We start from the raw sequence: 12,805 nt of genomic DNA, 5'->3' as shown, positions 1-12,805 counted from the left end.
ACCTTAAACTATATCCAGTGGTGAGGCCCCAGCTTGCGGGCTTTGGGGAGTGTGGAACCACCCTTTAATTACCATTGCTCCCAGGTCCACTCTGACCCGGAGTGGTAGTACCTGTTAGGGTTCCAACTATGGGTTAAACAGAAACTGACTTGAAAACAGCAAATATATTCTATTAAAAATTTTTTCTTCAAAATCTTTGGATTCGGCATTAAATAACTCGAAAAGGGTTGATATGCCGTAAAACAAAAACCAACCAACACTACCGGCAGACTGACTATATTGCTGTTCTCTGCGAACACCTGAACATGAAGTTTTGCCCATCAGTCTTGTTGCAATGATGTCTTTCAAAGGGAGAATTAATTTGCAATATAATCTTCCCTACCTTTCTAGCTGGGTGGCAGAAGCAAATTGATGGACAGCTGGAACCTGGGCAATAACATCAATAAGAATTTAGTTGATCTTTTAGACCAACAAGTGACCAGTCTTCAACAGTGAAATCACAATTGATTAGCCATTTTGGATGATCTTACTTAGGACTGTCATGCATGGACTACCATGTCATATACAGGCCAGGAATGAAGCCAACTCAATCCCACCAGAATGAATGGTGGTTTATGAATAATTTTTTGCAACAATTATTATTGTAGATCCTTAGTAATTTTTTTATTAGTTTTCTTGTATAATTAAAAAAAAAATATTTAAAAAATTGTTGAAACTTTTGCAAAATGTAAATTTAAACTGGAAAAAATAGATTATGAAAATGAAATGTAGGAAAATACATTTTATTTTGGTTTGAGAATTTTTGTAGAAACAAGTCCTCTTTTCCGTAACTATTATATTAATCATAAATTAGTTTCTATGATTATTTTAAGTTATTTTACCATTTGATTTTATCATTCTTCTATTTTATTAATATTACTTTTAATAATTTTTAATGTTATTTTTTGTTACTTTAATGATTATTTTATTATTTGTTTATGATTACTTTGATTTATTATTTTATTATGATTACTTAAATAATTCCTATAATTCTTTTAATTTTACTCATTTGTTACTTTAATTAGTTTGTTATTACTTTATCATTTTATTCTTATAGTTTATTAGTTTTATTCTTATATTTTATTTTTAAAGCAAAAGTAACTAATAATTTTTCTCTAGTCATTTTGTTTGGTTGCTTGATATTTTATTTTTACATTTCAGTGTGAATTGACTAACACGGTATTTATTTGATAAATTCTTTTTTTCCTCCACTATAATTGTGGTGTGAAAATATACGCCTTTTTATTTAAATATTTGCATCATATAGGGTTCCCATTTTGCAATAACCTTTTTTTTCTTTTTTTTTTCTTTTTTTACTCCTCTTTTACGCCAATTTCCTAATCTGACCAATCAATAGTCTAGACATAATAAATTTGTATGTGGCATCTGTTGTTGCTAACCTGCAGTACTTTGGTTCAGAGGGGAATTTCTACAATCAAAATATATTATATGGAGATTATTATCTTCCTTGTCCTACAAAATGGCATCAAGAGATCGTTGTTCAGCCATAAAATTTGATTTTTATTTTTTTAATAAAACTACTTGATTTTTGGTGTACAATATTTTCCTTCCATCAAACATTTTTGTTTATTTTTGGTACTTTTGTTTTTTCATTGAGAATTTATAGATTTTCATATAAGCCTTATGAATACAACTTTGTTGCTCTGATAGGATCTTTAAAATGTCAAATTCTGTAAAAGCAACAAAATTATGTTACAACATAATTACATAATTAGTCAGTTGGTACTCTTGGGTTACCAATATTGAATTTATTTCATATCTTAGTAATTTTATAGAATCATTCCCATCTCCAATCTGGTGTTTATTTTTGTTTCATGTTTTTTTTTGTTTTTGTTCTTTAAATACCTTTAGAATGAATTGGACATCAGGGGGACATTGTTTGTTAATCTCAACACTAACTCTAAGTCCGGAGTGATGGATTTAAATAACATATTCATTTTTAATAAAATATATAAGAAAGAAAAACGTTTGTGATTCTGTAAAAATACCTGTATCTTTTGTGTAAGTCAACATTTGTTCCTTTTGTATTATCTGAACTTCAATTCTCAGCTTAAATGTTATTCTCACAATGTTTCAGCAAATATGCACTCCGACCTTTTCCTGGTGCATCTTGTCTAATCTAGGATCTTCGTGCTAAACTCTGGAATTTATATCAAATTTTGAACTGAACCTTTTATTCAATTCAAGATTTCCAAATTTCAACAAAATGCATCTGAAGAAGGTCGGAGGTTATATTGATCAAAACATTGTGGGAACATCATCAAAGATGAGACTAGTACTCTGAATAATCCAAGTAATACAATTATGAATCCTCATTTAAAAAAGAATTAACATTTCCTCCTTTTGTAAGACTTATGAAAAAAAGAGACTTAGGAAAGTTTATCCCATTTTTCATGTTTTTACTATACTGATTTATGTGACTGCATTTTAATATATCACCAATATAAAACCATTTGTTAAACTAGTATAGAAAAAATATCACATTGTTTAATTACTTCCCTTTCACTTTTTTTAATTACCCATCCAATTTTTTTTATTTTTTATTTTTGCTTAATTATCCTTTTTGTATCTGATTAAGTGAATTTGAGAATATTTTTTATAAAATTATCAATACTTTGGCAGTTATATGCATTTAAAATTTATTTTGTTATTATCCCCATTATTTTTAGTATAGGCATTACACACACACACACACATCTATTCAGAATTGAAAAAAAAAAGTCTGTATTTTATTTGTAATTCTGGCAAAACTTATTTCATTGACATTTCTCACAGCATTAGTTTTGTAAAATTTTATTTTCAAATGAAATCCCTTACATTCATTAGAAAAAATATCTTTTTCTTATCCAGTTCAATTTTTGATACAATACAGAAATAAACTTTTGAAAAAATTTTTTTGCTGTTTTGAAAATGGTAACTACAGCACACCACAATTGCTAAAAAAAACAAAAAAAAAACAGTGAATTGTATTTAGAAATAAACATAAGAAAAAAAATCTACAAAAAAGGATTAAGTTATCAAAACTTATAAAAAAAAAAAACATGGAAATTTTGGCTAAGAAATTTAAGTTCAATAATAGAACGCAAATACTCAGAATTATAAAAAAATGTTCAAAATACCTATTCCGTGAATAATTGGGATAATCAGGGAAAAAGTTAATGCTAATTTAGAAATATATTTAAAAGACCAATTCACTTGCATCTATTATGTTCACTTGGACTGTAAATTGTTGATTACCTGTCTGAGGGTGAGTATGATACTAGTTAAAATATAGTTATAAAATTCAAAGAACAGTTTTGTATCACTTATGTCCCCTTTTACAAAGTGTAATATCTATATATATATATACAGCTTGTATATACATCTAGAATCCTTATTCTAATTTTAATTAAACGTACATACAAACATATACACATGCCTAACTTCTGTAATTATGAACTTTTTCCAACAATTCATCAAGTAGTAGTATATTTTAGTGAATCATTTCCAATTATTTACAATAGATATTGTTTTGCAGTGGTTGATATGTTGTAAAATGGACTGGAAATATAAAAAACAACTGATAAAAATGAACATTTGCTTTTTTCCGCTTTTAAAACACCTTTTTATTGTACCTTCATTTCATGCTTAATCCTCATTTTTTATTTTTGTTTTTAATTTGTTGTGCTGCAGTTCATACATTCAGATAATTTGTAAATCATAAATGGTTTATTTTCTTGAGAATAAATTTTGATTAAAAACTTCAAATTTGAATGTAAGTCATAAACAGTTGTGGAATCAGAAAATATAAGGTTCAATTCTGACTTAAAAGTCTTCGAATGTTTAGAGTTTATTGATTCTTCAGAGATTAAAAGTTATTCCAGCCAAGATTAAAATGTCTCTGGATTGAGGTGGGGATCCTTTTGAAGGGGAACTGAATTCAGTGTCTATTTTTTCTTTTTTATTATCTATTGCATTAAAACAATTGCTTAGAGCTAGGTTAGGATTAGACCTATGGCTAACATCAGATCCAACTCCATTACATATATAAAAAGATTATTTTGTTTCGAAAAATTCTATAAAATATGTATCACTCTTATGCATGTGTTCAGAATCTATCTGACTAGTCTTGATAACATCAATCCATATTAGACTAATCCTTGCACCTTCAGGAACAATTATTATATTGTTTATTTTATGTGAAATGTATAGTCTTGTATATCTTCATTGTGATTATTATTTAGTGGATGTTTTAATATGCTGTTGAGTTGAAAAACTCTTGAAACTGGACTCTAAAAGAATCCTAACGATGGCTATGTAAATGTAAATTGTTGGTGCTGAAAGAGAAACTTCTTCAGTTGCCTCTAATTTCAATGAATTCATATCGGAAAATAATTATGATAATTTAAGGAAGAAATTTTTGAATGAGTGCTGAATGTTGGGAGGCATTTCAACCGCAATCTTAATCTTTCATAAATATACATAAAAGAAAATATATGAACTGATTACACTTCAAGAATTTGTGATGGCATATTAAAAAAAAGTCTGGTGCTGCAATAAGTTATTGCTTGGATTCCTTGGGTAACGATGCTTCTGATACAACAAATCCTGCTTGACATCAATTGCATTAGCATGAACGCTTTCGGGTGTCTTTTTTACTTTCAGTCTTAATTCGCTTTTTCTTTGTTTTTAACTTTGCTGCTTTTATTTTTAAATTATGCACTTTTTTTTTTTATAAATTTATCAAATTATTATGAAAAAAAGAAAAAAAGGATATTTAAAGTTATTATGGTATTGTTTGGTTGAATGAAAACTTTATCTGGATTTTGTTATGGTAATATCTCATTAATCTCTGTTTATAAAATTATTGCCTGTAAATAGCTTCTCAAACATTCAGTGTTTTAATAAGGATTTGCTAGTAATTTTAAGACTAGAAATTACTTTCTATTTAACAGTTTAAATGCTCCCAAACTCCTTTCAGATTTTGAAGAGTCACAAATTAATTGGTTATTTTTAAATTTTATTTTTATTTTTTCATTATTAACAAAAAAGATTCAGAAAGCTGACTTTTTTTCAAAATGATTTATGGAGGATTTTATTTTGTAATTAAATTATTTTTTAAAGATGTTTGTTTGAGTGCTTTATTATATTACATGTGTAAGTCATGTAGATAAAAGAAACACATACAAGTGATCTCAGAATTCTATTAATATAGATTGTCTGGTTAGAATGATTCATCTTATTTTATTAGGTGCGAAGAAATTGTACAACTATTTGCAAAACATTCTTAATATTTTTTTTATGTTTTATATTTTAACAGCATTTTGTTGCTTTTAGCCTTGACTCATTTTTAATCTTGAAATACATTTTCATTTTTTTTTCACCCCAAAATAAATTTCTAGTACAAGAATTGAACTCTTCCTTTGTTTATCTCCTAGCTAATGCATTTAGTATGCAATCGAGATTATCAAGGTTTTAGTGTGTGTATATATATATATATATATATATATATATATATATATGATGAGGTGCATTCCAAAAGCAATGTCTCCTATTTTTATTCTGTTTGAATGGATCAGAGGGGATTGCAAATTACATTGTTATAATGACTGAACATACATTCATGACCTGAAAGTTTCATCTCTCTGTTGCAGATATTGATGGTGTGAGACTCTAAGAAAGCAACTTCTGTCATGGATGACATGCATCAAAAGCAGAGATGTGTCATTGAATTCCTATCAAAAGTGCATTGAGAATGGCGGTGACTATGTATAAAAATAAATTCTAGAGCACAAAAGTTACTTGTTTTGATGGTACTACTCCTTTTTTTTTTATAGTTTTTCAATTTCAGAGTTAAAAAATGGGATGCTTTACTTTTGGAACAACCCTCATACAACAATTGAAAACTATATAGTTCTTAAAATCGTTGTGTCCATACAGAAAGACTTGATTGTTTTATTTTTAAAATTCAGTTTTATTTGTAAGCTTAACATAAAAATGTGTAGTGTATTTAGAAAAAAAAAATTAAGTATAATTAATTGTTTCTTATTTTTTTTAATTCACTTTTAGCAAATGAATAAAAATAATAAATTTCAATAGATAGTTATATATATTGCTTTTGTTATAATTTAAAGATTTTTGCAAATATATTTATTTTATGAAGATCTATATAGTTTAAATTATGTTGAAAGTTAAATCTGTTGTATTTATAACTTTTCATCCAGAATTTAATTTGTTTTTTTTTTTACGTTTTTTAGCAATATGCATAAAAAGAAAAAGACATGTTTAAATTTTATTTGTTATAGATTTTCATTGAAAAAGTTATTTTTGGAATAATTTGATCTTTTTTTCACGTCACTTTGTTTTTTGTTGTTCCCATGCAATTTTTATTTTTGCTCATCTTAAATATTATTACGATAATAACAATAAGTTTATTTTAAATGCAATTAATTTGGCATAATTTATTTCAATTTTAATATAATTGATTTAAATGTAAATCCCACATTGTAAATTAGAATTGTTTATTTTTGTGTACATATTATTTTTTAAAAAAAAAGGTTAAATTTACAAACAAAAAAGTAAGCAAATCACTCTTTTAAAATTTTCCATTTGAAGACAAGTATAGTTTACTTTTCAAAAAGATTTTTTCAAAACCTATATGCAAGAAGAAAAAATGCTGCTTTTGAACTTAAAACTTTACACTTAAAGATGCAGATCTGAAGGAAGAAAAAAGTTTAAAAGACTCAAATGGGTCTTAAAAAATATGTCAGAAATTGAGAATTTTATGTGCATGAAATAAAGAGGATAATTTTCCCCCCAAATCAGCAACAGTCAGCAGTTATAACAACTGCTGCTGCTTTCAAACATACACATCCAAACTTTTAGTATTTATAGGTTTAAAAATTTTACTTGTGAATACATCAATACTAAATATATGGTTTAAATATTTCATTTCATCAAAACCTACAGTAAGTAAACAGTTAAGATTACTCCCTGCCCTTCCCCAAAATCAGCAGCAGCTAGCAATTGGTGCTGTTGATTTTAAAAAATCATACAGATTATATAAAAAAAATTTTTTTTTTTTTTTTTTTACATGGAGGTCACCACTTATCAAGGCCCGGCAGCCACTCAGAGATAAGGGTTATTGAGTGTACAGTAATCAATGGAATAGTATCGTAGTAATTGTTAGTATTGGAGATTTGATAAAGTGTCTTACTTAAGGGGGCGGTTCATCAGGAATTCGTTTATGTTGGACTTGAATACCTCCAAGTTGTAGTCAGGTGGGAAACAGGCAAACGGAAGAGAGTTCCACAGTCGTGCAGTTCTAAGAAAGAAGCTTTGCTCATGGAATCTATGCTTTGATTTAAGCACAGATAAAGAGTGGGGAAAATTAATGACAGTTGTTTCGGCTAAATGGGTGTTTATCGTGAAAGATTGGTGCGGGGGGGGGCAGAGATTGGAGCTCAGACGAGCACTTGCCGTGGAAATAACGATAAAACAAAAACAGGTTCGCAACGTCTCTTCTGTGGGAGAGAGGTTGCAGGGAAGAGAAAAGGGCATCTCCCACGAAGTCTATTTTGTACTCTGTCAAGGCAGGATTGGCTGTTTTTAGCAGCTCCTGCCCAGATGTGGCAGCAGTACTCCATCCTTGGATGTAAATTTATTTCAAGTTTTTATTTTGTTTTTATCATTCAAAAAATAAATTAAACATTTTTCTTTAATTTTTAATATTTTCAAATATTCTCATTTCAGGATAATTAACAAAATGTTCAGTTATATTGTCTCAGAATATTTTTCTTACTGATAAAGAGTAACTAATTCTAAAAGAATTTTAAAATTATTTTCATTTAAATAAAGCACTTAATGAAAAATTGTTAAAATTTATCTGCTTGTCAAAAAAAAGTCCCCAAATATCTTTAATTTTTTTTTTTAGTTCTTTTTTTTTTTTTTTTTTTTTTTTTTTTTTTAATTTCTCTTTTTCTGATACATCATAGTAAATCGCTAATTTAGAAAGCTTCTTTTGTGCATTATATTCATGTCAGGTGTGTATGGGGAGTATACTATCAGTGTGCGTGTGTGCGATATTATTGTGACTCAGAAGTCATTGTAGCAGAAAGTCCTGGGAACATATACCAGAAAGAATAGTCAGAAATATGTCATACACTATTACTATGCACTTCCTACAGCTACATACATAGAAAACAGGTCCATAAAACCTAACATAGTGATATGGGACAAGGAGAAAGAAGCAACCTTATTAGAAGTCAGTGTCCCCAAGATAATGAAATATCAAGGTCTTATGTATGATATGAAAAGAAACTGGAATTTTAGGAAGATCTTTATCATCTCCAGTAATTATAGGAGCAACTAGACTCTTGAAAAAGAATTTCAAAAACTATCCGGAAATTATACTCTGTGAACCAAGTGCAAGAGAGATTCAAACAATTACACTTAAAGGGACGATCAAAATTTTAAAATCATCTCTCAGTTGGAATATTTCAGTGAGCAGGTGAATGTTTGGCATCTGGTAGAATGCTATATCCCCAGCTTGAACAAACTGATAAGAAAATTTAAAAAAAAAAAAAAAAAAAAAAAAAAAAAAGTGATTTTTCACTAAATATAGTTCACATTTGAGTCTGGGTTCACAAGGATTGTATGAGTTTGAACCAATTGTTTTGCTAATAACTATGTGGTGTCTAAAGATCTAGAAAATGCTGTTAATTGACCAAACTTTATGGTAAATATCTGCTCAGTATTTCTTTGTGCTTGTCAGAATGTATTGCCTTCATCCAGGGATGAGGTTCTTAATTGTGCTACATCTGACAGGAGTTCAGTCTGTGAGCTGAAAGAAATGAACATCAAATAGATAAGAAATTTTTGTCTTTAAAAACAGATACTTTTTATTATCATTACGTTATAGTAGACTGTGAAAAAGTCTTTTCTCCACGAGCACCATCAACTAGCAAACTAGATTCCAAATTCAGAGGATCTCATTCAAAAATACCAACTCTGTCACCACCTTGAATCATTGACGGGTGACTCTTGATTAACTTTTGAAAGCATTCATAGCAAAGATGGACACTGTCACACTTCATCCCACTGACTGCAACTGTGATCCTTTTCATCTTGTAATATTTCAAAATAATCCTGGCTGATACTTGATTTCATGTTTGTGTACTGTAATTAATTGGTGTTAAAAATGACTCTGCTGTTTCATTTCAAATAAAAGTATCTGCGTTCAACATGTCTGAATGCATTGGTCTCTTGTATCATTCTTTTATTTATTTTCAATAAGATTTGGAAAGTTAAGTTTAATTATTACTATATTGTTTTGTCATTAAATTATCTATTGAATTAAATTGATATAAAACTATAACTTCTTTATTTAATTCATGAGATTCCAGAGTTCACAAAGAGAAGGATGGGGGTTTACACTAGCTGAAACATTGTGAGAATATCATCTAAGATAAAAACAGCAGCCCAAATAATTCAAATTCTCAATCCTCATCTCAAAAATTCCAAAACGTTATAAACTTTAAAATGTTGTTCTAATCTCTATCCAATTATTGCAACTTAATAACTTCAAACATTTTTCATCTTGTAATACAGGAGGATTTGTTAGTAATTTTAAAACCAGAAATTACTTTCTAGTTTAAATTCCCCCAAATTTCTAAAAGTCAGAAAGTAATTTTCTTTTTAACTATTAAAAAAAGATTAAAACGGCTGATTTGTTTAAGAAACCAAAATGCATGTTGGAGATTTAGTTTTGTAATTAAATTTTAAAAAAATAGAATTTAAAGTTTCGTTTTATTTTATGGTATTGCATTTTTTTTTATTTCAATAAATAATGGATTAATAGTAAATAACATTTAAAAAACAATGTATAATTCTCAGTTTATTTAGCATGAAGCACACATGTGAAACTGTTTTATAATTTAATTAATAAAGATTATATTTTTAATGCATTTTTAATCTATTGACATTTGTATGAAAATAAATTTACCTTTGTAGATTTTCTTTTTGATGAACAAGGTTTCTTTTTCTCTTTATTTTAATAGCATCTGCAAAGTACGTCAGAAAATTATGATTTCTGTGCCATAATGCTGGGTACTGGTAACCTACTTGGATGGCTTGGTGTACTTCGTTATGTTGGCTTTTTCAAAAATTACAATGTAAGTTCTCGTTTCATTACATAACTTTATATTCACTACTTATCGTTTTTTGTTTTTTTTTCTTTTGAACTGTATTGCTTTTTGTTTAATTTTTTTTAAGTTTTAACATCTTTACCATATTCTTATATGGTAAAGATGTTAAAACTTTAAAAAAAATGAAACAAAAAACTCATCTTAAAGTAAAATTAATTCTATGAACAGAATTTTGTACCACTTTTAAGCTCTGTTACAGAGATTAAAATCAACATATGATGCTACAAAATCTCATATCTAGAATCCTTATTCCAACCTTAATCAAAATTCATTACATGACTTTGATTCTTGAAAGTGTATAAAATTTAAAGCTGAAGCTTAAGGGATCTTAAGAAGAAATTGAAATTCAGAGAATCTTGCTTAACTGGTATCTAACGACTATGGATTAAATATTACAAATCTAAAATATTTGGGAATTCATGCCCATATTATGCCTCCTCTCAAACCCTTTAAAGTTTTTGAAAAAATTTAGAGAATATTTATTGATTGATGTCTAATATATATTGTTAAAATTTCACAAAATTCAGAACTACATGAATTATCCCAAAAGACTTCCACCCCCTCTTTGGCCCCTTTGCATTAAACTAAACTAAATATAACCCATATTACTCACCCTTATGCTGAAGAGCTGTGTTCAAAATTCATATTGAGTGAATTCAATATAAATATATAAAATCTATGCACATATTTAACTTTATACAAATGAAATCATTGTGTGATCTGTTCAAATGCACTATGACTCATCAAAAGTGCATGTGTGTGAAGTAGCGGAGGGGGATATCAGGTGTAGTTTAGGAAGCATGAGCATTTTAAAGGGGGCAATATTTCAGCAATCAATAACGGCAATTTTTATGCTTTGGCCATTTTGGGTGTGAAAAATGTTTCCAAAAATCATGGGAACTGTGCTGTTTTTTGACTGTATGCATGTCCACATGTGCTAGGCAGAAAACCGTGCAGCTCCTGTGTTTTTCCAAAACATTTTTCACACCCATAATTTGCTGAAGCATAAAACAAACTGCCCACATAAATTGTTGTCTGCAGAGACTCTAAAAACTCTATTTTCCGCCTAAACTACATCTGATGCCCCCTCCATGCTCACATCTACGTCATCGTGCATATGAACACTATAAAAAAGGATTTCATTTATTATCAGAGTATATATTATTCTCAAATAGACAAAAAACTGTTATTAGTATGTTAAATTTAGACAGTTTTTTTTTTATCTCCCTTGATTCACTTGAATGCTAATAACAGTATTTAGATTTGATTGTTTTTTTTGTTTTTTTAATTTTTAACTGATTATAGAATATCTTCTTCCCTGAAGAAAGTCCAGGTAAACATTTTTCAGGAGTTTATGAATACTAGTGAAACTCTATGCAAATTCCATAAAACTATTTGACATTGACAACTAAATATTGTTTTAATAAAACAAAAATATTTCTTCTTCATTTACTAACATGGTTACTCAGCATTGCCCGGGAGCATAGAAAAAAAACTAGAAGAGTTTTAAAAAAAATGTGTGTAATATTTTTTTTATTTTCAAACCCCTCTATCACTCTCTTTCTCCCCTATATAAAGTATTCTCTTACTACTTGTGGGGATTATGTTCTTTACCCCCCCCTTTGAATAGTGAAAAAACAAATTAAAACATCAATATATGAGATTATTTACAGTACTAAACACTTTCTAAAGACACTCTTACTCATTAATACAGTAATATTGTAGTAATATTGCATGCAGTTATGTATTTCGTTAATGTCGTAATGATAATGTAAGCACATTTTAATTTTGTACTGCAAAAATATTTTAATTAAAAAGAAACGTAAGGACAGTAAGATTGCATAGTTATGTTGCATACATAAAGTCATTTTTATGTGTACAACAAATTTATCAGAATTGATACAAAGTGGAACAAATTTAGATAAATACAATACAGTTCAGCACAATTCAGTAATATTCAATTAAAAACATTAATAATACAGTCACAAAAATATGCACTGTACATACAGTGCATGCATTTATAAAAAATATATGTAGTGTATTGCAATAATAATTGAAAAAGTAATTAATATTATTTGCACACTCACCAATAATGAATGATGATAAAATGATGAAATTTGCTGTGCCATACGATAATGATGACACAGCTTAGCTGCTGCTTTACAAAACTTTTAATTACTTCTCCTCTTTAGGTGCTTAAGGAGAAAGTTCCATTTTTTTCAGGAGTCAAGAGGTTGTGTTTCTTTATGATGCTAGTCCGGAATACCAGCATATGATGTGATAGGATTAAGAGGCTAACCTGCAAACAAGTGAGGGTATACCATATATATATAATTGAATTTCTGCAGTTTCCTAGATGTTAAACTAGTACTACTACCAGTGAAATTCTGATGTTTGTTTTTTTTTTAAAAGTGCCCAATTGCAAGTAGAGCAGTATTATAGTATAAATTTCTTTATATACAAACATTATTAATTCCATGTTTCAGTTGTGATTTCACAACTGAAACATGTATGCACATATGAAGCCAATAATATTTGTATAAATGAATGTATACTATATA

The 12,805-nt window shown here is 28.3% G+C and overlaps 1 protein-coding gene across 24 annotated transcripts in view; it reads left to right on the top strand.

Moving 5' to 3' along the window:
* The window catches only part of LOC145259271 (mucolipin-3-like), a 109,905-nt gene that overhangs the window by 72,291 nt on the left and 24,809 nt on the right, over nucleotides 1–12,805 (top strand). For 16 of the 24 annotated variants that reach the window (XM_080117225.1, XM_080117216.1, XM_080117219.1 and 13 more), the window contains one exon: nucleotides 10,098–10,211. In XM_080117225.1, the coding sequence (XP_079973351.1) occupies nucleotides 10,098–10,211 (114 nt within the window). Of the gene's footprint in view, nucleotides 1–1,200; nucleotides 1,219–10,097; nucleotides 10,212–12,805 lie in introns of all 24 variants that reach the window. The other 8 variants (XM_080117220.1, XM_080117215.1, XM_080117158.1 and 5 more) reach the window with 1 other exon arrangement.

The sequence above is a fragment of the Euprymna scolopes genome, chromosome 3 (assembly GCF_053919585.1).
Source record: "Euprymna scolopes isolate OS-2025 chromosome 3, ASM5391958v1, whole genome shotgun sequence".
Taxonomy (NCBI): Eukaryota; Metazoa; Mollusca; class Cephalopoda; order Sepiida; family Sepiolidae; genus Euprymna; species Euprymna scolopes.
The sequence above is the reverse complement of the archived record's forward strand: the minus strand, read 5'-3'. Positions and strand labels throughout refer to the sequence as shown.